The sequence below is a fragment of the Ursus arctos genome, unplaced genomic scaffold (assembly GCF_023065955.2).
Source record: "Ursus arctos isolate Adak ecotype North America unplaced genomic scaffold, UrsArc2.0 scaffold_1, whole genome shotgun sequence".
NCBI classification, from domain to species: domain Eukaryota; kingdom Metazoa; phylum Chordata; class Mammalia; order Carnivora; family Ursidae; genus Ursus; species Ursus arctos.
In genome coordinates, this window is record NW_026622763.1 from 76,734,839 (window position 1) to 76,762,340 (window position 27,502).

General features: G+C 39.2%; 2 protein-coding genes across 4 annotated transcripts in view; both read right to left on the bottom strand.

The window, feature by feature from the left end:
- Positions 1-2,569, bottom strand: part of C2CD6 (C2 calcium dependent domain containing 6) — a 142,946-nt gene extending 140,377 nt beyond the window's left edge. The window contains exon 1 of the mRNA XM_048214000.2: positions 2,292-2,569. Coding sequence (XP_048069957.2) covers positions 2,292-2,525 — 234 coding nt within the window. The 5' untranslated portion in view covers positions 2,526-2,569. The remainder of the gene's footprint in view (positions 1-2,291) is intronic.
- Positions 2,570-5,186: 2,617 nt separating this feature from the next.
- On the bottom strand, positions 5,187-27,457 carry TMEM237 (transmembrane protein 237). Of its 3 annotated transcripts, none has more exons than XM_026492176.4 (13): positions 25,802-27,457; positions 23,761-23,792; positions 23,128-23,138; positions 22,047-22,103; positions 20,953-21,093; positions 17,387-17,507; positions 16,262-16,419; positions 14,015-14,138; positions 13,538-13,729; positions 11,835-11,908; positions 11,082-11,175; positions 10,139-10,260; positions 5,187-8,129 (listed from the first exon to the last, which is right to left on the bottom strand). In XM_026492176.4, the coding sequence occupies exons 1-13, from the start codon at positions 25,838-25,840 to the stop codon at positions 8,062-8,064; spliced, it is 1,233 nt and encodes a 410-aa protein (XP_026347961.1). In that variant the 5' UTR covers positions 25,841-27,457; the 3' UTR covers positions 5,187-8,061. The 3 variants fall into 3 exon arrangements, 2 of the variants coding, with proteins under 2 accessions (XP_026347961.1, XP_026347962.1); XM_026492177.4 differs by having other exon boundaries at positions 25,015-27,457; XR_003314106.4 differs by lacking the exon at positions 11,082-11,175.
- Positions 27,458-27,502: the final 45 nt, after the last annotated feature.

Consider the following 27,502-nt stretch of genomic DNA (forward strand, 5'->3'; position numbering starts at 1 on the left):
GAGGGCCTGATCAGGCATTTTTCCAAAGAAGACATACAGATGGGCAAGAGGCCCATGAAAGGATGCTCAACATCACTCATTATCAGGGAAATGCAAATCAAAACTACAGTGAGATATCACCTCACACCTGTCAGCATGGCTAAAATCAGCAAAACAAGAAACAACAGATGTTGGTGGGGATGTGGAGAGAGGGGAAACTTCTTGCACTGCTGGTGGGAATGAAAACTGTTGCAGCCACTGTGCAAAACAGTATGGAGGTTCCCCCAAAAATTAAAAATAGAACTGCCTTATGATCAAGAAATCACACCACTAGGTATTTACCTAAAGAAAACAAAGACACTACTTAAAAAGATATATGCACCCCTATGTTTACTGCAGCATTATTTACAATAGTCAAGATATCAAAGCAAAATTGAAAAAACATTTTTTTCGAAAAAGCACATCTGACCCATGTCATCCCCCTGCTTAAAACCCACCAGCTTTTCCTATCTCCTGTAGCCATGGTTCTCAACTTTGAATATCCTTGAAGTCAAATATATTCTAAGCATTATCTGCAAACTACTGTTTTCCAAAATGTATTCCTGTAAGATGTGAAATATACCTCAGTGATGTATTTGCTTCCAAGTTTTAAAAAACTGTATTTTGAACAGAAAATGCTAAACATATTTATACAGCTGTTATTGCCCTATGATAATCCGCTTTCAAGAAATCATGTCCCATACAATGTCAAGAAATCATAGAAAGACTACCTATTGCTTAAATACACAATGTTCCGTCTGTGTACTGATGCACAGGCAGATTAGAGGGCCACCCATTCTGTGTTCAATGGTCTACATTGTGTATCTTATAGCTATTATAATTTTAATAACAAATACTTGTATTACTCTAAATTTGTTGTACAATGAACATCCATAGTACCTAAACTCATTCCTCTGTCCCTGTGTCTGAAAAGAATTAATCTATGAAGTCATTATAACTAAATCCAAGTGCACACTTCATTTCCTAAGCTCTTTTTGCTGTTCTGTCAAAATATTAAAATATTCTACGGTCAAATAATTTGGGAAACCAAACTTGGGTAAACACTGTACCCTGCATATAGGTGCACTACTCTTTTTCGAATGTATGTAGATGCTGTTGTACCTATAAGCAAATTAAAAACACTGCTGCATGGTAGCTTTTTGTCATTACAGATTTTCCCGGTCCGTAGAAAGTAAAGAGCCAGTTACTCTTCTGTGAGAAACTTTCCTTTTTTTTGCAATAAAAAGGAATCCTTCTACTAAAAAAAAAAATAAATATATATATATATATATATATATATATGAAATCACCATTCTACAAAATAAAGTCCATATTCCTTAAAATGACATATAACAAACACCTTCTATGGCCTAAACTTCCAAGCACATCCATCTTACACAACCTTTGCAATTTTTCCTACTATTATAGCTAAATCCTAATATGCTCTCAATTTATCTTAACGATGAATCAAGAGTATTCTAAGTTTTTGGAATTAGGAGGGTACTGCAGAAATCAAGTAATTCAACTCCTCGATCTCAGAGGATATCATCTTTTTGTGTACCATTTGCTCCTGATACTTTTATCTGTACTATTCTTTTAAAACTTAAGACCAACAGAGAATGTAAAATTTCCTAATCATCTTCTAACACTTTGAAAAACTAAGTTGCAATTTGATTGTCCTTTTCCATTTCCTCCATCCTCTGGATATACCACTATATGGTAAACTCCAGCATTTCACACATTTCAAATATAAATTAGTCTAATTAATAACAGGTGGCCAAAAATTCACTTTGCAGACATGATGCAGATTTGCTCCTATAAGTTCATCTGTAAAACCTCTGGAATTAAAAACAGGGTAACTGAAGTTTCTGGAGTTTTGCCCTTAACCATATAAAGGAAATCCTAATGATGGTGATAACAGCATCACAGATGTCAATGATGACAGCAGCTGACACTTAATGACTCTGTGCTTCGCAGCGGTAAACACTTTACATCATTATCTCCCTCAGATCTTCAGACAACACTACAAGTAAGGTAGACTGTCATACTTATATCTAAATTATTGTCTTAATTTAACAGTTAATAAAACAAGGCTCTGACAAGTTAAAGAATCGTCAAGGTCCCACAAGTAAGCGCTTCCTCAGTTATTAACACTTTCCAACTTAGGGCAGGTCTCCCTCCCTCCCATCTGCATGCACTGACCCCTAGGTCCTCCCCCAGCCCTCTAGGTGGTCAGGTAGGGGACAGACTCTGCCTGCTGGGCCCCCACTCACATTCAGCAGCCGGTACCCAGTGCCCTCCTTGTTCTCGTCCTTGGGCAGGTACACGGTCTTGTTATGTTCCTGGAAGTTACGAGCGGAAGAAAACTCCGGCGCTCTGCTGGGCATGATTTCCAGGGTGGCATGAGGACTCCTCTGAAGTATAGGGGCTGTGTACAGGGAACGGACCCGCCCGCTGCGGTTATCAGCTGTGTTGGAACCCTTAAGCAACTCTTGGGGCGGCTCCATTCCTCCATCCTCTGCTGAACGGGTCTGCGCCTAACCGTTGGCCTGCTACTGCGCAGGCGCAGCCCTCCCTCCGCCTTGCCACGGCTTTTCCCGCGCATGCGTACACACAAGGTGTGTGACTCACACCCTCACTTCACTTCATTATTTGCATCAATAATCACCTGCCACAGCTGATTTTGGGAGGGTGGGAGTTTAATGAGCCTGGGGTCGGCTGCAAGCACTTGAAGCCATTTCAGTTCCCTCACAAGGGAGTCAACATGCCGGTGGACAGCAAGTCTCCTCAGCACTGTGATTGAACACCTTACTTCACCTTCTTGGCTGCCCCTTAAACCGTCATAAGCCTGTTTTCCCTAAACCAATTCCTTCTGGGAGATTTACATCAATAATCACTTCCTTATGCTATCCCCTGAGCCCCAGATACTATGGTTCCAACAATCTACTTGGACATCCTACTGTCCCGTACACTCATAACACACGTTAATATTCATCTTGCCTCCCAGACCTCTACTATGTTCCAAACTCATTTAATATGGCAATATCACAGCCACAAATGCTTAAAACTTCAGACTTATTTTTTAATTCTAACCCTAAATATTTGAACCCTGCTCTTTCTTTTTACAGCACCTGGTTTAGGACACGTCACATACACAGCTGCAGTGATTTATTCCTGGATCTCCCAGCCTGCTCTCATCCACCCTATCCCCTGCGCCAATATGAGTACAGTTTACCTTTAAAAACAAACAAAGCCAAAAAATGAAAATAGAAACAAAACCAGAAACTTTCAGAGCTTCTTTGTTAGCCATAAATTTGAATTCCTTAATTTGGAAACCAAGGGCATCCAAAATGCACCCTATCTCAAGATCATAATTTATTCCTATTCTACTTGGGATCTATTTTTTTTTTTATTCAAGAACCAGCTCAAACTTTAGCTTTCAGTTAAATCTTATAACCCAATACACATACCCTCAAAGCAGAATTAGCTGTTGTCTCTAAGCTACAACTTGTCATATAGCTATTAATGGGCTCATGCTATCAGAATTAGTTAATTTCAAAAGATAGTTCTTTGGGAATGGGAACCTGATCCTCACCTCGTACTCCTTAGGGCTCATGGCACGAGAGCCCAAAGCCCTCAATACATGTTTGTTGTCATCAGCGTCTGTGCTGTGTGGTGTTTAACCACTGTGCCAATGAGACTTGCTGCCCACCAGCTCATGATGACTTCCTTAGGGCTCGTGTGATGCAACATAAAAAATATCTAACCTAAATCTAGTCAAACTTCTAGACCTAACCTCCAGTCTACAGGAAATTCAAGAGATAGAGAACAAATTGAATAATGCTATTAGGGAAAAAATCAAACAAATACAAAATGTAGGTGGGACATGCGAAAACAAAATGGTTTGGATTCTTTAAAAAAAATGTGAAGAGGAAATACAGAAAGGTACAGCCACTTGGAAAACAGTTTGGCAATTTCTTAAAAAACTAAACATGTAACTACCACACAACCTAGCAATTGCACTCTGGGGGAGTATCCCAGAGAAATAAAAACATACATCCACACAAAAACCTGTGCACAAATGTTCATGGCAGTTTTATTCAAAACAGCCAAACAAATGGAATTAACTCAGATGTTCTCCAACACGGAAATGGTGAAACAAACTGCAGGGTGTACCTACCTTGGAGTACAACTAAGCAATGAAAAGGGATGAACACACAACTTGGATGAATCTCCTGGGAAGAAACAAGCTAATCCCAAAAGATTACATTCTTGAAATGACAAAATTGTGGAAATAGAAGACCGCTTAGACAGCCAGGGGTTGGAGTTAGAGGTGCAGAGATGGAGATGTGGGAGGGAGACGTAAAAGGGCAGCAGCAAGAGATTCCTGTGGTTTGGCAAACTGTTCAGTATCTTGACTGTGGTGGTAGATACACAAACCTACATAGCTGGTAAAACTGTATAGAAATTAACACACACACACACACACACACACACACACCGGTACAAGTAAAACTAGGGAAATTTGAATAAGATCAGTGGGTTTTATCAATGTCAATCTTCCGGATATGATATTATACTACAGCTTTGTAAAATGTTATTCAGAGACACTGGCAAGGTGTACAAAGGATTTCTCTGCATTATTTCTCAAGTATGCATGAATCTACATTTATCTCAGGAAATTTTTCAGTTAAAAATGTCATAGGGGAGAGAAAAAAAAAGGTGAGAAGGCCATTTAAAATTAAGAGATAAAACCACCAAATGGAATGTGCAAACCTTTACTACATCTTGAGAAACCACCGGGGAAATTTGAGGATAGACCCTTTAATGATACTGTGCTATGTAAACATACATTCTTGTTTTTGGAGGATGCATGTTTACATATTCCAGTGCAGTGACATGGTGTTACCAACTTACTTTCAAAAGATTTACCAAGAACAGGGAGCCTGCGTGGCTCGGTCAGTTGAGTGTCAGGTCATGATCTTGGGGTTGTGGGGTTGAGCCCCGTGTCTCGCTCCACACTGGGAGAAGGAGCCTGCTTGAGATTCTTTCTCTCTCTCTTTCCCTCTGCTCCCCCCCCCCATCTCTCTCCCTCTCTTAAAAAAAAAAAAGATTTAGCAAGAACAAAAGGGGGTGTAAGGAAAAACAAATGAGCAAATGTGGCAAAATTTTAACAATTTTTAACAATTTATTTTACAATTTAACAATATTTTACAATTTAACAATAATAATTTAACAACTATTAAATCTAGGTTGATCTACATTACAGTTGCTATAATACTAGTCTTTCAACATTTTTACATTTGGTAGTTTCCAAATGAAAAGCCCTCAGAGCTCACTCCTGTATATGGTCTTTTCCTTGCCCCTATCTCCACCAGTAGAAATCCCACTCATCCTATAAAGGACATGCCCACACCCAACCTTACCTACAATACTCTCCTAGATTCTGTTACTCCTTATGCCTATCTATGCCTATTCATTTTCTCATTTTTTTGTCCTCTCACAACCCAGCAATTTGATTGAAATCAAATCATGTGTCATAATCCAAGCTTTACATTTCATAATGATTACAGACAGTGTATAGATGGCCCAAGTCCTGGTTAGTCTACTAGCTATATCACAATCACCTGGGACGTCTTCTAAAAAGTGGTTTTCCAGGCACCCCCTCAGACCTACTGAATCAGAATCTCTGGGGATGGGCCTAGGAGTCTATGTTTTGTTCTGTTTACAGGGAGTAGGGAGAGGTAGGTATTAATTACTGAATATTTTGCATCCCCCCAAAACAACAAAAACCTTACTGGGGATCTTGCCTACTGACCTCTCAGAAACTCCACTAAGCCACTGCACCCACACCTGATGCAGAGAGAAAGGTGAGAAAAAAAGATGACTTTGAGCCAGTTACGGAGACATATAATTGGCAGTGAACTTCCTCAAAGTTTCCCAGTCAGGGCCAAAGGTTTTCTTGATACATTCGTACAGGTCCACCAGCTGCTTATGGAATATGTCCTTGCTGGGATGATCGGCAGATTTGAAGTCCAGGTCGTCCTTCCCAGATCTGACGAACGTAAAGTCAACTACGCCCACGCCAGGTACACTGTTACTAACAGAGCCAGCGTTTTTGGTTACATCTCACAGCAGCTCCAGAGCTCCTTTATTCTGTAGGATGTCAGGAGAAAAACTCCCTTCAACGTTGTATTAACTTTCTACTGCTGCCCTAACAAATTCTGACAAATGTAGCAGGTTAAACAACACACATTTGCTATCTTAGCATTCTGTCCATCCGAAGTCTGACATGGGTCACACTAAAATCAAGGTGTCAGCAGGGCTGAATTCCTTTGTGGAGGTTCTAGGGGAATATCTGTTTCTTTGCTCATTTGGGATGTTGGCAAAATTCAGCTCCTTAAAGATGTAGGACTGAGCCCACATCCATTTTCTTGCTGTCAGCCAAGGACTATTCTCAGCTTCCAGAGATCACCCATGTCCCTTGATTTGTGGCCCCCTTCTTCTTCACCAAACATTTTTACGAACTTATTGACTATATTCCCTATGCTGTACCTTTCATCCCTGTGACTTACTTATTTTGTAACTGGAAGTCTGTACCTCTTAATGCCCTTTATTTCATCCATCCTCCCACCCATCTCCCTCTCTGGAAACCAGCATTTTGTTCTCTGTATTTATGAGTCAGGTTTTTTGTTGTTTTTGTCTTTGTTTCTTAAATTTCACATGAGTGAAATTGTCTTTCTCTGACTGATTTATTTCACGTAGCATTATACCCTCTAGGTTCATCCATGTTGTTGCAAATGTCAAGATTTCATTCTTTTTTTAATGGCTGAGTATTATTCCACTGTATGTATATAGCACATCTTCTTTATCCATTCATCCATGAATGGACACTTGGGCTGTTTCCGTATCTTGGCTATTGTAAGCAATGCTGTAATATACATAGGGGTGCATGTATCTTTTCGAATTAGTGTTTCTGTTTTCTTTGGGCAACTACCCCATAGTGGAATTACTGGATAATATGGTGGTTCTATTTTTAATTTTTTGAGGAATTTCCATACTGTTTTCCATAGTGGCTGCACCAATTTGCATTCCCACCAAACTACACAAGGGTTCCTTTTTCTCCACATCCTCTCCAACACTTGTAATCCATTCTGATAGGATATAAGGTGATTTCTCATTATGGTTTTGATTTGCATTTCCCTGATGATGAGTGATGCTGAGCAGCCTTTCACGTGTCTGTTGGCCATGTACATGCCTTCTCTGGCAAAATGTCTGTTCAGGTCCTCTGCCCATTTTTAAATTGGATTAATTTTTTTAGTGTTGAGTTGTATAAGTTCTTTATATATTTTGGATATTAACCCCTCATCAAATTTATCAAATATTTGCAAATATCTTCTCCCATTCAGTAGGTTGCCTTTTGTTTTGTTCATGGTTTCCTTTGCTGTGCAAAAGCTTTTTATTTGGTGTAGTCCCAATATGAAACTTTTCAAACGGAAAAGGTACATTTTCTTTTTATTAGTCATGAAGTAAAGCATCTTTCAAGCTGAATTACATTATACTTATTACATGATACATAACCACAACCACCAAGCCAGTTTGAAAAAAGACAAATTTCATATTTTAATTTATTCAGTAAGGAGATATTAAAAATAAATAAAGGTATTTTGCCCCCTTCTTTCCTATTCCCTAAATTCTATGTTTAAACCTGATACATATTTGGTAACACTAAATTAGTGGCTGTTTCTGTAGTAGAGCTTTCTAAGATAATGATTATAAATGCAATAGCACTTTCACCTGCTGGTTTCTAGCTCATGACCTCCTTTGTCATTAAGATGATAATGCTAGAGAGATTAATGTTTGGTTATGAAATGCAGATACAAGTTTTAACATCTTCCATAATCTCGAGAAAATTTTCAGTACTATATAATCAAAAAATCAATTCCAAATACACCTGTACATATCTTATAAAAATACATTTAAAAACAAGAATAGGAAAAATTCTAAATACTGGGCCATTACTATACTGAAGGTGAGCTGGCATTATGAAGAGGCTCTGAGTCCTTTATCTTTTTCAGGATATTCTTCCACATCAGAGGAGAACATCAACTCTGGGAGAGAAAATGAACAGATCATACTCAAAATGGTTTCCCAGTACCTCAAAAAAAGTTTCACAGCTTAGTTTTAAATAGTCTCTCGAAATAGCCACTCTTTTCAAACAGAAAAGGTACATATCTAATATATATATTTAACATATTTAATATATATAATAGAAAGCCCTCAAGTACAAATAACAATCCTCGATAATGAAATCTGATTTAAAGGGCGAGTGAATGACAAATGTACAAGTTTTGCATTTTAAAATGTTCAAGTTTTAAATGTACTGTAAACCACTGACACATAAAACATATATAATGAAGACAATATAATAACTCTTACCAGAACATTTAAGTCACTTAGACAACCCAGGATCATTAAACAGCTGAAAGGTCTAATTCTATAGGGACCATGGTCACTACACTGGAGGGACAGATGACGAGCAAGCATGTGGAACTAACACGAGGCGCATGCCAGGATATCTTAAATGTGTTATCCCACTTAATCACCAAAACAACCCAATAAGCTAAGTGTTATCATCCTCATTTTATATTTACTCTTTTTATCCACATGGAAATAAAATGTTACATGACTCACATGGCCCTAAAAGAGAGCAGGATTCTGGAAATATTTAGTAAGTAACACACACTTTGCGATTTAGGCTCAATACCGCACAAGCCAGCTGGATCCAGCTTCAATCCCAACCACAGTGTAGAATGTTACTAGTTGACATTTCTACATTTAAACTATCACTTAGCATAGATGTGTAATTTATCAAAATACTAAGAAATATAGAAAAAGAATACCTTAGGATTTAATAAAATGAAGTCCTTTGATATAATTATTATATGAAAAATTCCTTGAATGACTAAAAACTATGCTGAGTGAAAACAAAAAACAGAAAAATACGTAAAGCCTGACTTTTAAAAACACTTTAAGTATACCAAAGGGAATAAAGCAACAGAATATTCAGTGAAGGAACATGAGAATTATGATGCAAAAAGGTACATTCATGAATAAAAATGCACCAGATTACATCTTTTGTCTTAGTTTTTACAAATGGAAATATTGGGATGATTCTCAATTCTAAGACTTCTGAAATTATAATTAGTTGACCAAATTGTAGTGAAAGGCTCGGGATATTTAACCAATCAGGAATAAAATCATAACCAAAGTCCAGAAAACATCAAAGAAATCCAAGGGTGAAACTGTGGAACATCTGCCACGGAAAGAAACTTACACTCCGAATACTAAGCAGTTCCGGAGCACTGTGCTTGGACTCTCAGCTCGCTACTGCGATTCCTCTGCTCCAGGTGTTCCAAAAGCAGTCTAGGGACTCGAGGCTAGTAAATCTCACTTTACACTGGGCACGCTAAAGCTAGGATTACTAAATACTTCATTGGACAATGAAGGGTGAAGAACTTGTGCCAGGTAGAGGAGGAGGTAAGAATGAGTATGTGTCTGACAAAGGCTACGCAGATACTTTGATCAGAAGGAAACTAGGAGAAATGAAGAGCAAAGACTCTATAAAATACTTGAATGATTCCAAGGAAAGAAATACCTCTTAAATATAAATAAGGACATGGGTGACGGGAGACTTCCTATAAGGACTTTGAGGCTCTGGCTCTCCTAGACACTCTCTCTGCCTCTCTTGGCATTGTTTCACTACTTTATTGTCACTCCTCTTATGTTATTTTAAATACATCTTTGTTATCAGAATATCATAAGCTATATCCATTAAAAGAACATATTCAAAATCAACAGATTTCATGATATTCTTATACTATTTTTTTCTTTATTCTTTTTTTTTTTTTTTAAAGATTTGAGAGAGAGCACATGCAAGTGTGCACACGAAGGGGGGGGGTAAGTGCAGAGGGAAAGTGGCAGACTCCCTACTGAGCACTGGCCCACCCCACAACCCCAAGATCACCCGACCACCAAGATCACGACCCAAGCTAAAATCAAGTCAGATATGTTCAACCAACTGAGCCACCCGGGCATCCCACTATTTTTTCTTTAATACCTTCACTAAGATCCATGCCTGGCCTATAAGACAAAAAAAGCCAAGACAGTCCAACCAGAAGGGCCACCACCAGATTCACCACAATCCATGGCTGGAGAACCTGTTCCTCAACACCTGCTGCCCTAAAGGTACAGAAACGCTCATTAGAAATATCTTCATTTGGGTTCATGTAGCCAAATGTATCTATTTAATGAACTTTAAAAAAATAGCAGTCCTCGCCTAGAGAAATAACAAGTAAGGCATGAAATAAATATATCCTATATAATTTCCCTATAAAATAACTAAACAGACACACACACACACACATATCATGGGAACAAAGCTTCAAAGGTTACTGAACTCTAAACAAAACTGCTTTGTACATTGACATAAGTGAAAATTTAGTATTACCAAACAATTTTTCTAAGTTTCCCTTCCAACTACTCATGCCCCTAGCCACTCTCTCAAAGAAAGACTGCCCCTCTGAGTTTTGTGAATCGGACTCTCAACTCGCCTGTGAGCTTCCTGACTGACCAGTGATCTATGGAGGTTGGCTCTCCCTAGATTGCTCTCCTTCTAGCATTGCTTGGTTTTCTGACTCCATCCCAGCTACCCATTCCCATCACTAACTACTCTGGGGTATTAGACCTCCTGACTGGGAATGAGGGTACAGGGCTTCTCCAGTTCATGGTGTATGACTGATCTTAAAACCATAACTTAATAGATCTAAAGTAGATTTATAAAAAGGATACATTTCATTAAAAATGCAGGTATAAATAACAATAGTTATCCACTAAGCAATGTAATGGGTATTTTCTTGCCATAATTTTGGAAACAAAAACAGGGCCTTCATTATTATTTATAAATGAGAAAACGTAAAAGAGTGAAGGATAAGAATAGTACCATTACTCCCATTGTTGCTGTTATTACCATCAACAATTGCTAATGCTATTGTGAATCTTACCAGAGGCTACCATTAACAGAAGAAGGTGTGTAAAGATGGATTCTGTCACTTGTCATTTGCTGACTCAGAGATAATATAAGGGCAGTAAAGTACACTGAGAAAAAGACAAATGAAATTACTAATAATGTATTTTTAACAACCAGTTTATTTTGAATTTATAAATTACCATAAGGTCAAAAATAATCTATACTTTGGGGGATGATGACATAAAAGAAATCCATTTGATCAATTTCAATAGGCTAGCTAGCCTTATTTTATTTTTAAAGAATATAGGTACAAAAGGGTATTTTGAGGTGCTCATTATTTCACCATTAGAAATAATAAGAACCTAGATCTTTTAAGAAATTGAATGACTTACTCAATGTCTTAAAACTAGTTTTATTAATATGCTCATAACTTAGAACAAAATGTACCCCAAATTGTCAAAAAGATACAAAATAGTATTTGTTACTGAAATGCCATGCCAGCTGAATCTGTCTGATATCAAGTAGAAAATACAAAACCAAAACATTAAGAAATATAGAACAAATTCAACTTTTAACAGTTATCTAGATCAACCTCCACTGAAAAAATAATTCTATCAAAATTATGCCTATCATTTTTTAATTGCAAATTCCACTGAACATCTGTAAGTAATGTTTAAAAGTAATGATAATATAAAATCTTTCTAAAAGTAAAATTAAACTTTTCCTGGTTCAAAATTACAGTGTAATTCAAGTACTACATAATTATTAAATGAAAGTATTTACTCACAGAAAGATGCTAAAGCTGTTGGATCCAGAGAAAGAAAATTTCGGATTGCTACTGATGTTTTAGCAAAGTCGATCCTAGAAAATACAAAAGCCTCTTGTTACAGTGCATTGATAAACTTCTCACAAAACTGTACTCTCTTGACTACAGTTTTTTCCTCCTCTATTCTAATGCTATCACATACATTTGTCTATTTTTAAGCTTTAAGTAGCTATGGTTTATACTAAATACACATGAAAGAATATCTTATTTACAAAAGCCACATAAAACATTTAACTAGATTAATAGTCAACATTCCTTTGGAGTAAGACACTCTAAAGAAACAAATTAAACTTGATCTGCAAAATTTCTTCAGATTCTACCTCTTTCTATTACTCATATAATCAGGCTGTAAGTTGCTGTTTTTCTTAATGGGTTGAATTGTGTTCTCAAAGACATTTTGAACTTCTAACCCCTGGTACCTGTGAATGTGACCTAATTTGGAAATGGGCTCTCTGCAGCTGTATCGAGTTAAGATGAGGTCATTTGAAGGGGCCCCAATTCAATACAACTGGTGTCCTTAGAAAACGAGAAGAGACACACGGGGAAGACCACCATATGACAACGAAGACAGAGGTTGGAGTGATGCTCCTGCAGGCCAAGGAACTCCAAGGACTGCCGGCAACCACTGGAAGCTAAGGAAAGGCGTGGAAGAGACTCTCCCACCAGCCCTCCAGAAAGGAACCAACCTGGTCGACACCTTAATTTCAGACTTCTAGCCTCTAGACCGAGAGAGAATAAATTCCTGTTGCTTTAAGTCACCCAGTTTGGAGTACAGCTGACCCTTGAACCACGCAGGCTTGAACTGCGTAGGTCCACTTATATGCAGATTTTTTCAATAAATACAGTGCAGAACTCTAAATATATTTTCTCTTCCTTATGATTTTCTTAATTTTTGTTTTTCTAGCTTACTTTTTTATTTTTTAAATATTTATTTGAGAGAGACAGCACACATGTGCATGTGCACACACCACAGAGCAGGGAGGGGCAGAGAGAGAAAGAGAGTCCCCAAGCCCAACGTGGAGCTCGATCCCAGGATCCTGAAATCGTGGCCTGAGCTGAAATCAAGAGCCAGCCGCCTAACCAACTGAGCCACCCAGGTGCCCCCTGGCTTACCTTTTTAGAAGAATACAGTACATAATACATATAATATACAAAATATGTGGTAATCGACTACTGGTGTTATCGGTAAGGCTACTGGTCAACAGCAGGGTGGCTATTAGTTAAGTTCTGAGGGAGTCAAAAGTCATATATGAATTTTTGACTTGCAGGAGATTGGCACACCTAACCCCTGCAATGTTCAAGGTTCAACTGTGTTTTTATTACAGCAACCCTAGGAAACATAAAATATCCAGAGTCTCACCTATTCCTGATTCAGGTGATCTAGAAGACGATATTTGGGACTGTTTTCATTGATTATATTTGGATGAAATTTTAGACTTAGAGTTGATGCTGGAATGGGTTTAGTTTCTGAAGATGCTTTCATTGAGAGTATTCCCGTCCCCTCAACCCCGAACAAACAGAAACAAACCAGCTTTAAAAAAACCTCAAAATAATATTAATATATTATAATTCTATTTTGAAAACTGTCATAGTCAGGGGCATATTTTGCTCAATATTTCCACCTGAAGAAAAGTTAGAGGGATGTACAGTCACAATAGTCTTACCTGTCAAAAGTTGAAATTGTACTTAGAGCTAAAAGCAAGTAGAGAAGACTCTGGAATGGATATGCTAAGGTCTTGTACTGTTGCAGAAGGTTTGAGAGGTCTGAAAGCTGATCTCCTGCTAGAACGTATATGAAAACAATATTCCACACAGCACAGCCAGCCAAGAAGCCATGAGAAAAGAGACCAATCATCCTGAACGGAAAAGGGTTTAATTATCACACATGTATTATTAAAGTAAAAAGCTAAAATATTTTTTAAATCTCTTCACATATAAGAATAAAACTCAACATTTCAAAATGTGAAAACAAACCTTTTCTTTTTATAGGCAAATGATTTAATTACAATTAAATGTTTTTTAAAAATGCACCTATTGACTATTTTAAGTTGTCAATTTTGTTAACAATATTGAGCAATCAACACTTTTTTAAAAAAATGACAGAACATTTGTTTTAAGAAAAGTCCAACACCAGCAGCCACCTGAAAGCCCGGTGCACTGAGAGGGCAACATCTCTGGTCGTCCAGGAAAGCTTCATGTCCATCGACACCTCGATATTTTCTGTGGTCTTTATCAACTCTGAACGATCAGCAGCCTGGAATCGCCCTAAGTACACAATTACACAATTATTAACAACTAGCAACAGAGAACCCTGGCCATCTTTTTATCTTATTTCACACCATTAGAACCCTGGGACTGAGATTTTGCTGTTCTTCTATCTAAAAACGCTCCCCGATCCAGTCCCTATTTGAGAAGGCTCCTTTTTTCTGGTTCCTGAAATACACTATCTTTTTATCTTTAGGGAAAATAAACAAAGTCCATATTCTTTCCTCTCACTCCAAAACAGATGTTAAAGTAACAGTTTTAAAAATCAATTATAGGGGCGCCTGGGTGGCACAGCGGTTAAGCATCTGCCTTCAGCTCAGGGCGTGATCCCGGCGTTATGGGATCGAGCCCCACATCAGGCTCTTCTGCTATGAGCCTGCTTCTTCCTCTCCCACTCCCCCTGCTTGTGTTCCCTCTCTCGCTGGCTGTCTCTCTGTCAAATAAAAAAAAATCTTAAAAAAAAAAAATAAATAAATAAAATAAAAATCAATTATATTTTATGAAATACAATAAGGAACTTCCCACTCAGAACAAAGTCTAGAAACCTTTAACATGATATAATCTACAAAATTCTAATTTTGAGACTTTAGAAGTTTATTAAAGTTTCAGTGCCAACACTACAAAGCTAAGTTGATGTTTGAAAACACTTTGAACTTCTTAGGAAAAGATGCCAGTGTGTGTAGCATGGCATTTTGTGATGAGAGAGAAGAAAGAGGTTGTTTCACAAACTTGGGAAGATTCCTGTGACAAGTTATCAGTTCAGGTGTCAGCACCGGAACACCGCGTGCACAGAGCTTTCTCCTTGTACCGTTCACGAAGCTCCTTCGTGCAGATCTACCGACCTACAAATGGACCGCAGGAAGGAAGCAGGAAAGGTTCCATTTCAATTACCTTTGCCAAATCTGGCTGTCAAGTATTTTGGAGGATGAAAGACAGAGGTGCAACACCCAATTTTCCCTAAGAAAAGACAACTTCTGGGCAGACAACCAGTTGTCTTTTATGGTAACTCTAGTAGGGAAGTTTCTGTGCTGAGGAAAACGAGTAAAAATGAGGACTAAGTGACAATGCTTGATTAACAGACTATAGAAAATAAATATTGCTTAAAAATGAGGATTGAGTGATATTGCTTAAAAACAGAAGTAAATTAAATAACAACACAGTATTCTAGTCAAAGCGCTTGACTAGAAGCCATGAAACCTCCACTCAAGTCCCAGTTCCGCACTAACCAACTGTGAGACCCTGGCAAAGTCAGCGTCCCAGGAGCAGAAGTTCCTCATTGACCAAGAACTTGAAGATCCCTTAGATGACATCTGACAGAATAGAAATTCTAAAATGGTGCCCATGAAATCTAAATTGTAAATTTTTAGAACTAATGTTTATGGTTCGAGTTCTTTAGGCAGCATGCGCATAGCATATCCCTGGGATACATGTGGTCATGATCATGCTTTCTGTATGTTTTTCTTAAACACTGCAAATGCAGTCTTATAATCCATGCACACTACACAATGTCAGAACTACCTTCCAAAAGAATCCGGAGCTATAATTTCTTATTTATTTCTTATTTAATATGGTAATACCATCATGTATCTTCTCTCATTCATTTTTAATTATAAAATTTATATCATTACCTGCCCCACCACCACCAACTGCAGAAAACTGGTAAAGTACAAGAATAAAGGAATGGGTTAAGAGGGGGTTGGGAGGGGAGATTTTCTAAATTACCCATAATCCCATAACCCAGAAGTAACCAGCATTAATATTTTGGCATATTTCCTTCTAGTCTTTTGTCCTACACATTTTTCTATAGTTGAGATATGTGTGTGTTTGTTTTTCATGAAATTTTTCCATGAAATGAAAAATTCTCCCTAAACATTATTTTTAATGGTGCAGATTTTATTATATAGATATTCCATAATTGACTGAAATCACACCCCTTCTATTTTATATTTACATTGTTTCCAGTTTTTCACTCTCAAGAATAATATGATGATTAGCTTTGTGTATAAATTTTTGTCCGTATCTTTATTTCCCTAATTCAGATCTCCAGAAATGTAATTCCTCAATCAAAGGATATCCTCGTGGAAATCCCAAAAAGCTCATGTTCCAAAACAAGAACGACTTACGGCTTTTTTCCACAAACACTTTGCCTACAGGCTGGCTAATGCCAGTGGGTGCGGTGAATATGGACTGTTGCTCTGGGCCGCTCTGCTCATCAGTTATGATGTCTTCATCTTCTACACCTAGTTCATTGGCATACTGTAATTCTGCTGGCTGGGTTTTCCTGCAATCAGGAAGAATGGAAGAAAAACGGATTATTGTTGAATTTTTACAGACCCACACAAGGAGGTACCTACAAAAGAGCCTTGGACATGGGAGTCGAGAAATTTGGTTTTTACTTAAATGGATGTGTTCTTAACTGTTATGTGCAGCCAGTCACATACATTTCTGTGGGCCTCAGTTTTCTCATCTGGAAAATGAAGTAACTGAACCAGATTTGTAAGGTTCCACCCAAACTTAAAATGATAGGATTCTATATAAATATTGATCACTATTTGTAGGGTTATTTCTAAATACAAACAATAGTGTTCTATAACTTCCAGTGTACTTCTTTAAAGTATGCCATTCTATTTTATCCAAGACTTAATTTCCTACACTAAAATACACAATTTATTGCTGAAATAATCGTAACACGAATTCTATTAACATGAGAAAATATATCACAATAGCCTACTTTATTAATATTACCTTCAAGTTTCAGTATCTTTAGTATTTATTTTTGCTACTTATATAACATTTTCTATTGATGTTCTTCTTTTTAAGAGATAGCTCCTAGGATCTTTAAGTACAGTATTTTACTTCTTCGGTTGTTTACTCTTTTCAAATTTTTTTTTTTTTCTTTTAAAGATTTTATTTATTTATTCGACAGAGATAGAGACAGCCAGCGAGAGAGGGAACACAAGCAGGGGGAGTGGGAGAGGAAGAAGCAGGCTCATACCGGAGGAGCCTGATACGGGACTCGATCCCATAACGCCGGGATCACGCCCTGAGCCGAAGGCAGATGCTCAACCGCTGTGCCACCCAGGCGCCCCTACTCTTTTCAAATTTATAATTAGTTGGTTTAACGGATATTTTTGTAATCTTACTTATCGCAGAGTGTTTAATAAGACTTAATCAAAAGGTACCTTGGAGAGCTCAGTACGTAGCACACTATCCCTGAAGAATATTTAGAAGGACAAATAAATTCTTACTTTGTCTTCCTTCGAGGTTTCTGAGTAACTGCCTCCTCGGCTGGCCCCACATCAATACCATTCTCGTTTCGTAATAAAGATGAACTAGACGTCTTCTTTCGGGTTAAGGAAGTCTCCACTTCTGAAAATAAAGCAGATGAAATGTTCAAATTACTATCACGTAAAAAGAAAAGTAATGTGTAAAACTTATAAGATAAGATAACTTTAAAAATTTTAATTAGGCCAAAAATTTTTCATTTTACTAATTTTTAATTTTTATAATTTTATACCTCTAAACACCAAAAAATTTGAAATTGCAGTGCCAAAAAATATGGAAAAAATGAACTAATCCAATAGCCAGAGTGTTGGGAGAGGCCCCAGATTACCCGCAGTTCAGTGATTCACCCAAAGGACTCATGGGACTCAGAAGTCATTACACGCACAAGTCTTACATTCAATTACAATTGATTAGAGGAAAATGACATAAAGCAAAATCAGCAAAAGGAAAAAGCTCATGGAGCAAAGTCCAGAGGAAACCAGGTATAAGCTTCCAAGAGTCCTCTATCAGCGGAGTCACACAGGACGCGCTAATTCCTCCAGCAACAAGTTGACACGTGTGACACTCTCTCTACCAGGGAAGCTCATTACAGACTTGGCACCCACGGCTTTTACTGGCACCTGATCACAAAGGCACCCCCTGCCTAGCACATACCAAAATTCCAGATTCCCAGAAGCAACGCAGGGGTTCAGCATAAATCATATTGTGTACACAAATAAACAGTAAACCACCCTTATAATTTAGGGAACGTTTCATATCAGGGTAGGAACTATTTACCAGCCAAGTTCCAGAGGCCAGTGAAGAGGCAACCTTGCAAGCAGACCTTTCTAATGAGAGCATTTTCAGGCCTGCTATGGTAACTCCTTCCTGAGCAAAAGGTATTAAGTTTAAGTAAGTCAAGGCAGCCTTCTCATCTGCTAGCTACTTCCTCCAATCTGAAAATACTGGCAATGGCCTAGAATGTCCTCAAAGCCCCCAGAATCCTATTTTAATAAAATACTTACAGCTCCAACTGGAAATACGATAGCAGTAGAACCTACCCTAGTCACCCAGAACAAAACAAAACAAAAATAAAACAAAATTAAAAACCGAGAAATCTATAAAGCTATAATACCTGCACAGGTGGGTGCATTCTGGAATGGCAGTGACAGGTGCTCTTCGGCCCAGAACTTAGCTGGGTCCTGACTTTCCTAAAAATGGTCAACTCATTTCTCTAAATACATTTTTTCATAAATTGTAAAGCTAGGTACCAGTATCCATCTTGATTTTCACATTTGTACCCTAACTGAATTAACTAAGATGGTAGTTTTAATTCAACTATATTTACTGCCGGTAATGAAAGAAATCATAGAAATAAATCATAAAACTATCTGGGCATCATTTCTCTCTTTTTCCTCTCTTCTTCCCGGGCACTGCAGCATCGTACTTCAACTCGCCTCTAAAAACTCTGTTCCACTCTATGGACTTTCCAGTTTCTGCCCTATCTTCCTGTAATTCATTCATCCAGTCAGGACTCACTGTTTTCTACGAGAATAAATCATTGGTCAGGGAAATTATTTTGTAACAAATTATTCACCAGGGGCCAATGTTAGTAGGAAAGAGCTAATCTCCCAATCTTTATTCCTTCCCTTTATTTTACTGTAATGAAACCCACTGTCTTTCTTCTAATTACTATAAAAGTCATAATGCTCAATATATGAAAAATCAGTAAAATAAGAAAGAAAGACAATAAAAATCATCCCTAATTCCTCCTTCCAAAAAACCTAACATTGTCAACACTTTGCTATATCCTTCCATTGTTTTTACCATATATATGCATGCATATACATGTATTCTGGGTGGAATTGTGTCAGAAAGATAAGTTCAGGTCCTAACCCCCAGTTCCTGTGAATAAGACTGTATCTGGAAATAGGGTCTTTGCAGCTATAACCAACTTAGGGTGAGATCATGCTGCATTAGGATGGGCCTGAAATCCAGTAACTCGTATCCTTATAAGAAGAGAAAAATATGAGGGCGCCTGGGTGGCGCAGTTGGTTAAGCATCTGACTCTTGCTTTCCGTTCGGGTTGTGATTTCAGGGTCACGAGACTGAGGCCCACATCAGGCTCCATGATCAGCACAAAGTCTGCTTAAGACTCTCCCTCCTTCTCCCTCTGCCTCTCCTCCCTACACGTGCATGTGCACTCTTTCTCTCAAATAAATAAATCTTTAAAAGAAAAAGAGAGCAAAATATGGACACAGAAGCACATGGAAAGATATGAAGATGGAGGTACAAAATGGAGTTATACTGCCACAAGCCAAAGAACAGCAAGGATTGCCAACAAGCACCAGAAGCTAGAAGAGGCAAGGATGGATTCTTCCCTAGAGCCTTCGGAGGGAGCGTGGCCCTGCGGACACCTTGAGTTCAGATTTCTATCCTCCAGAACTGTCAGACAACAAATTTCTATTGTTTTAAGTTACTCTATTTACGATAATTTGTTACGGCAGCCCTGGGAAATTAATACAACATATTTTACAAAAATAGGATCCTTTGATGTGTACTGTTGTATGTGTGGATGATGACTCAACAGTCCGTTACTGATGGTTTTCCACATCACTATTTCACCTTAACCGTCCTTTTAGTGGGTGCTTGCTTTCTATTAAATAGATAAAACATGATTTATTTAGCCAGCATCACTTCGTTAGCTACTGGTTATTACCAGTTTCTACTCTTATAAATAATGTTGCAGTTAACATCCTTTAATTACGGTAGCTACTGGAGTTACTTCTATTCCTAAAAGTTCCGACAGGCTATACCAATTTATGCTCCTATCAGTGGTATATGAATGTACTCCTTTCTCATCAACACTTTTTTATCTAACACTTTTGAATTTATATGCTGAAAAAAGCATTGTCAATTGATAGTATTTTGTTTACCTTGTGAATAGTACCTGGGACAATGTAAGACTCAATGAATGATGACTCTTTTTTCCTTGTATTATTGTTAATACTGAATCTATCTTTACCCCACTGACCTGAAATGTCCATTTTATCATATACTAAATTCTTTTCTTTTTTTTTAAAGATTTTATTTATTTATTTGACAGAGATAGAGACAGCCAGTGAGAGAGGGAACACAAGCAGGGGGAGTGGGAGAGGAAGAAGCAGGCTCATAGTGGAGGAGCCCGACGTGGGGCTCGATCCCGTAACGCCGGGATCACGCCCTGAGCCGAAGGCAGACGCTTAACCGCTGTGCCACCCAGGCGCCCCTATATACTAAATTCTTATACACACCAAGATCTGAACTTTGTTTTAATCCTGAATTTGTATCCCTTCCCTCATAATATATGGACATATGACCAAAAGAGACCCTCTAAAGTGTTCTTGACTTAAACTATTGGAGTTACTCTAACAGTAAAAATTAAAAAAACAAAAAGAACAAAAAAAAAACGAAGGGATGTGGGCGGGGAAAAAGGGGAACAGAGAAGTTTTTAATCATATCCCCAAAATCACAGCTACTGTCACAACCTAACCTTGGTTCCTTCACATACCAAGAGGTAGCCTCGTCTTCTTCTGTCTCCTTTGAACAGGAGCTTCTTCTGGATGCTCTGTGGATTCAGTAGTTGGTGGCTCACTGCCCTCAGGTGGCCTGTGAACAGCAGCCTGAACAAGGCCTTCCAAAGAAGCATTACCTACAGAAAAGCAGAGTGGGAGAAACCAGGACAACCTGAGCAGAGATCACTGAGTCTTAAAAAGATAGAAAAAAAAAAAAAGGGAACTGGAAATGGTTCCTAAAGGATGATTAATTGTCCTTTGTTACCTCTTTGCCTCTAACTATAAGAATTGATCTTAACCCACACTTACATCACTTATAAATAATATATTCAGTACTTGGTATATCAAATCAATACTCAAAGTTCCTTTTTACCATATCACTACATACAGATCCAGATATTTTCACATCTTAAGACTGGAAGAGGCAGCAAGTAGAGTGAAAGGACCTGTTAGAGCTGACTCAGGTTTCAAGCCTGAGTGACCAGGAGAGTGGGCAATTCCATTAACAGAAATTTGTGAGAGGTAAAAATTGATTTATTGTTGAAGAGAATGATGAATTCTGAACACGCTGAGTTTACATTACTGACAGAACATCCAGGATTATTAGTGGATAACAAAGACGAAAAGAAGTTCACAGAACCTGCTCATTACAGAACCTCAATTACATGGATGACATGGTCCTGCCTTCAGACTCTAGTTCTGATGAAGAGATTCTCTGACTGAAATGAGGGATCCAAGGACCTTGTGTCCAGTATCCCATTCAAAGGTCTGGAATCAATCATAGCTTAAGACAATTTATGTCATCTAGGGATAAAAGACCTCAAAGAGTCCATGAATGTTGTGGAAGTAAGAGTTTAAGTGGAACAATCCTTTATCCCATGAATGCTTCTAGACACTCTTCAGGCTGCCCACTGTGTTATTCCTCACTACCACCAGGAATCCCATTACTTTAAACTGACCTTGAGTCTATCCTCAACACAGCAGTGACTTGGGACTGCTGGGGCCTTGCCTCTCCCTATTCTGTGATGTTTGTCATCCCTGAGGTCCTGGAAACACTTGTGATCCCACACAAAAAAGATGAGCTTCTTACCTAGTGTGCTTTTTGTTTTGGGCTTCTTTTTCTTAGGACGACTAAGTGGAATATCACCTATAAAACAGAGAAAACAACAGAAAAGCCTGCCTAAAATTCCATGCAGAGAACAGCGAAAAGGAACTTTTAGTAGGGAAGACCTTTCCCTCTCTTCCCTAGGTCCAGCCAACTTCTACACATTAGGGGAAGAAGAGAAGAGATTGATAAATTAAGGGCCGGGGAGGGGGGTGCTGGCTGGCCTAGTCAGTACAGCATTCGACTCTTGATCTCAGGGTCCAGAGTTCAAGCCCTATGTTGGACGTGGAGTCCATTCAAAAAAAAAAAAAGGAAGAAATTGACAAAGTCAAAGAAAGTCAAAGTCGAAGAAAGCCTATAGCGTGGTGTCAGTAGCTCACTGTTAGTCAGTAATATTAAAAACTGTGACATTTCTAATATCAGAAAAGTGGGCTCACAAAATAGTCATCTGATCCCCTACATTTCCCAGCCCCCTTGCACTTAGATGTGGCCTGTGACTGGTTTGGGCCATACACTTTGAGCAGAACCAATCTGCCAAAACATTGAAAGAGCCAGTGAGTAACCTTCAGCTTTCTTTTCCTTTGCTGAAGCATGTTAAGATGGCAGAAGCACAGAATAGAAGCAGCCTGAATCACTGCATCGTTAGTGAAGAGTGGTGAAAGACAATTGCCCTGGATTGCTGCCACAGTGTACTTTGCATTAACCGGAAATAACCTTGTATGATATCAAGTCAGAGACCTTGAGGTTAGTATAGCATAACCCAGTCTATCCTGATTAAATGAGAGAAAAGAAAATGTAGTCCCTATTCCAGAACTATAAACTAGCCAATGGTTATATTCTGGGTAACTCCATTCAGGAATGAACCAAATACCAATCATACAACTAATGTTATATATCAACCCTCATTTAAAAAATAGGAGTCATAAGAGATTATTTTGATAAAAGGATGCTGCAATATTATAAATTATACCATTCAGATTCAACTTTAAGAAAAACATTAAGGAATCAAATTAACTTTAGAACTCCAAATTTTTAAAAGTTTTACATGAAGAGTGAACTAACTCACCTTGATTAGCACTTTACATGACACCGACCAAATTTAATTAGGACAAAGACAAAAAAAGGAAACTATTAATTAGAAATCTATTATACTGTCAGACTGAAAACTGACTTAAGTCATTATAAATTTAAAATAAAATAAGCTTTCACACAGCCAGCTAGTTTATAAACTAGCTTATTCTTTTTAAGTAAAAAGCTAATAAAACTGCTAACGAAATAACCCCAATATTTTCTGAACTTACATACACATATTTCCTACTGTCTATTAATAAAGTGGATTAAGCAGATTAAGAATTCTTATTTTATCACTGATTAAAATCAGCTTAAACTCTGAGGAAACTATTCCAGCAAACAAGAGGGGATCAAAAATCTGATAAACAAGACATTAAAACATTCAGAATGGATCCATTATCTTACCACGTTGACTTTCAGGCTTTGAAACAGAACATTTAATTATAACTGTTATCCTAATGATTCAAGGATTTTTTACCTTTAAACTTTTAGGAAGCCTTTTCCTAAAATTTTCAAGAAGTCTTCTCTGAATTATTATAATTTTGCACTGATACTAGTCAATTTTTTCACTTTATTTACTTTGCATTTTTTAAAACTCAATGATAAAATTACTGTAACTTATTTTTACCTTGGCACAGGTGGAAGGGCTCGTGGAGGACGCTATGGGGAGAAGAAAATTGCTTGTAAGTAAAATGCTCAGAACATCTTTACTTCATGTACTTCAAATCTTTGGATAACCCTGTTCATCAAATGAAACCTAGGAAGTACTAATGAGAATCAGATGGGCAGTTCTAAATTTGTTCTACCATTTCTAAGTTTCATATAAAATTCCTTCCTTCCCACACTCCTTTCTATCCAGAGGTTAGGCTCTGTTCTAAAGACTACAGATACATTAATGAACCAAACAGAGAAATCCCTGCTTTTATGGTACTTCCATTATACTGGTTAAGTATTAGAAGATCATAAACACACACACACACACACACACACACACACACACACACACACACACAAATGAGAGAGGATATAGTGCGCTTCTTTAGTTAGGGAAAGTCTCTCAGAGATATTTGAGCTGAGACCTGAATAAGGAGAAGAAAGGAGACGAAGGGGAGCAAATACAAAGCCTTTCAGGAGAGATTAAAGGTTTCAGATAAAAGGCCAGTAAGGCTGTAGCACAGTTACCAAGAGTAGGCGCCAGATTAATTAGGCTCTTGAAGACAACAGGAACTTGTCCAGATTTTGTTTCAATTCAATGAGAAGACAATGGAGGCTTTAAACCACACAGTAACAATCTTATTTTAAAAATCACTGTGAACACAGCATGAGTAATGCGTTTTAGGGCAGAGAGAATTAAAAAAAAACACACACACACCTTATAAATGATACCTTACATGAAAAGAAAAGTTGTGTTTCAGTTCAGAGAGATTACAGTTGAGTAGCATTCTGGAATCTTTCAAAATAAAATACTAACAGAAATCAGTTTAATGTCCCAAGTGTCTCATGCTGCTTGCAGAGGGCATTGACTCAAAAGGGTTACATTTTAGACACTCTTTTAGTTTGTTATACGACCGTCCCATTTAGCAATCCATTTGTTCAGTGTATTAATACAAATGCTACGAGATTAGGACAAAGCAGGATGTCTTAACACTGTCTGGTCATTAAAACTGCAACTGGAAAGGAACACTAATCCTAAGAACTATCTCAAGGATGCTACGGATCGCGTTCTTCCCAAAGATTCAGTTCACGGACTTCCACATTTCAAAAGTCCCGCAAAAATGACGTGTCACCCATCCACAAGGCCAATCTTTAAGCCCTTCAAAAGTCCGACGGCTCAACTGAACACAAAATCTTAATAACTCAAACGTAACTAAGGCTCGCTTACCACCTGCTTCTTCCCCATTCCGTCTAAAGCCGGACTTTCAAGCAGCCGCCCGCTGCCAGGCGCCCAGAGCTCACAGCCCACTCCCTGCTGGCTCCTGCCCGGGCCGGCCACGCGCAGGCGCTGTGCGTCATCGGACTGCGCGGCCCTGGCCGCGATGGCGCTCGGCCCCTGCTCTGCAAGAAGTGGGCGAAGGCCAGCGCGGGGAGCTGGTCGCGCCTCTGCGGTCTAGCCTTGCGGAAAAGGGGACGTCGGAGTGGGGGCTGACATGCCTGGGAAGAGAGACTCCAGACGGCCTGGGGCAGCAATCAAGGTTCTACCCATGGTTTCCCAAGTGGTTGCAGTGATTTGTTCGAGGGAGGTGGGAAAAGACCATGATTAAAAGTCTCCACTCGGAAACTGCGATCTCTTTCCTGGGTGGCTAAACGCCTTCCGGGAGGAGCCCGCAAGAAAGACCTAGCTGGCAGTCCCGGAACACCCAGGGGCGGGGAAGGCAACAAGAGAGGCGTCGTCATAGCAACATGAACACTCAGGCCCCCTGAAACTTCATGCCCGGGTCCTCGCCTGGCTTCGGGGTTTAGGGTCCCGGCCTCGGGACGAGCTTCCATGGTCCGCTCCGGTCCAATCCTGTGAGCACCAAAGGGGCGGACGCGCAGACATCACGAGCAGGGCTCTCCCTCTGCGACCCCCAGCCCTGGGCACTGGCCCCGCCCCAGAGGCAGCTGAGGCTTTAGGGCCGCACCCTCCGCCTCCGCCACCTCCCGTGGCCGCAGCGCCCTTCACCGCTCACCGGGTGGGCCTCCAGCCGAAGCCCCGAGTCCGCCCTCATGGCGCTCTCCCCTCCGGGCTCCCTCAGCGCAACCGCCGGCGGCCTGAGCGTGGCTCCCCGCGCCCCTGCCTCCGGGACCTGCGAGGCGGGGGGCTTCCCGGTGTCCCTTTGGCCGCAGCTCTAGGGGCTAGGTCTCCGCCCGCCTTAGCGGGACCAAGCCCCGCCCTCCGAGGCCTCAGGGTTGGGGAGGGGCCGGGTTAGCCCCGTAGACAGCAGGATGGAATCGCGCTTTCTGCGCTGTGACGTAATGAATCGGGAAGGCTCCCTAGGGCCGTGAGGAGAAGAGATACCGCTAAAATCCAAACATGTTGTTGGTACAAAGAACTGATGACCGGCAAGGCCAAGACTGCCTGGAAGAACCAGGAACTGCTAATCACTAGAACCGGAAGAGGTCTGGAAGGGCTACAGACTGATTCAACTCCTTTCAAAAGGGAGGACTTCTGTAGCAAACGGTCAGATTCTCCACGCTGACTCTTCCACGCCTGACTGCATTTCAAAGGCAACCTCCCGACTGACCTCAACAAAATAGACCCTTCCACCGCTTCAACATAATAAGCAGTAAGCACCCAGAGCTGACCTCTACCAGACTGAGTTTTCCTCTCAGCGAGTCACACACTGACTGACTCGGCGCTTGGTTCTTTAACTTCTTACCCTTGTATCTTGTTTATTGTGTAGCTTTGTATTGTTTCTTGTGTGGTATATGTGAAGCCAAGTTAAACAGGTAGTGAAATGTCTTTCAGTCTGGAATCCTACACCTGTTAAAATTGTGTAAACCCTGCTTTATGAATGGATAAAGCTGACATTGTGGAAAGACACAGCTCGTGCACCGCCTTTGTAGGGTGCTAGAGACGCCCCCCTGCCCCCGCCCAAGCCCAATGTTTCAGGTTGGGTATGTATTGATACAGCCAATACCAGATTTCTTCCAGGTGTGTGTGTGTGTGTGTGTGTGTGTGTGTGTACGTACAGGCAATTCTTAAAATTTCACCAGTTGCTTATCCTCCATCTCTGTAAATCAAGTTTGGGAAAGCTTTTCCTCAAAAAAACACAACATAAATCAAATCCACGTTCACATACCATTAAAAATGACTTAATTTTCTTTGGTTGAGTTTTTGGGGGGGGTGCGGAAGTTGGGTTTAATTTTTTCTTGGGTTTTTTTTTTAAATATAATCACTTTAAGTAAAAAAAATAAAAATATTTTGAGGTGTGCTCTTGGTTTGTTTTATAGTTAAGAAAAGTTGGGAGGGGTAGAGGGATGGTATGGGTATAGGGAACATTAGAGAATGATGCAGTAGATAGATACAGGAGCAGCAAGACTGACTGGAAGTCTCAAGACCTAGGGAAGAAAGAAAAATAAGACTTCCTGGAATAGCATTCTCATCTTGTGGTTTTCCCAGATATGGGTCTCTAAAACTAAAGTCAATTGCCCTTTCCTAACTTAGGAAATCCTAACAATGATGTGGATATTGGCTTTTAGGCAAATTAATGATTGTTACAGCTCTGATCAGAAGAATACTTTTTTCCTTGTAGGCTGCTACATAAATGATGCGGGTAGTGCCATTTCTGTAAGTTTTCATGTTAGACGTGAAATGTGTACATCAACCATTTTTTCTTGCTGAGTCAGTCAAGTAGGCACTTTTTGTAAAAGCCATTTTCATAAAACAG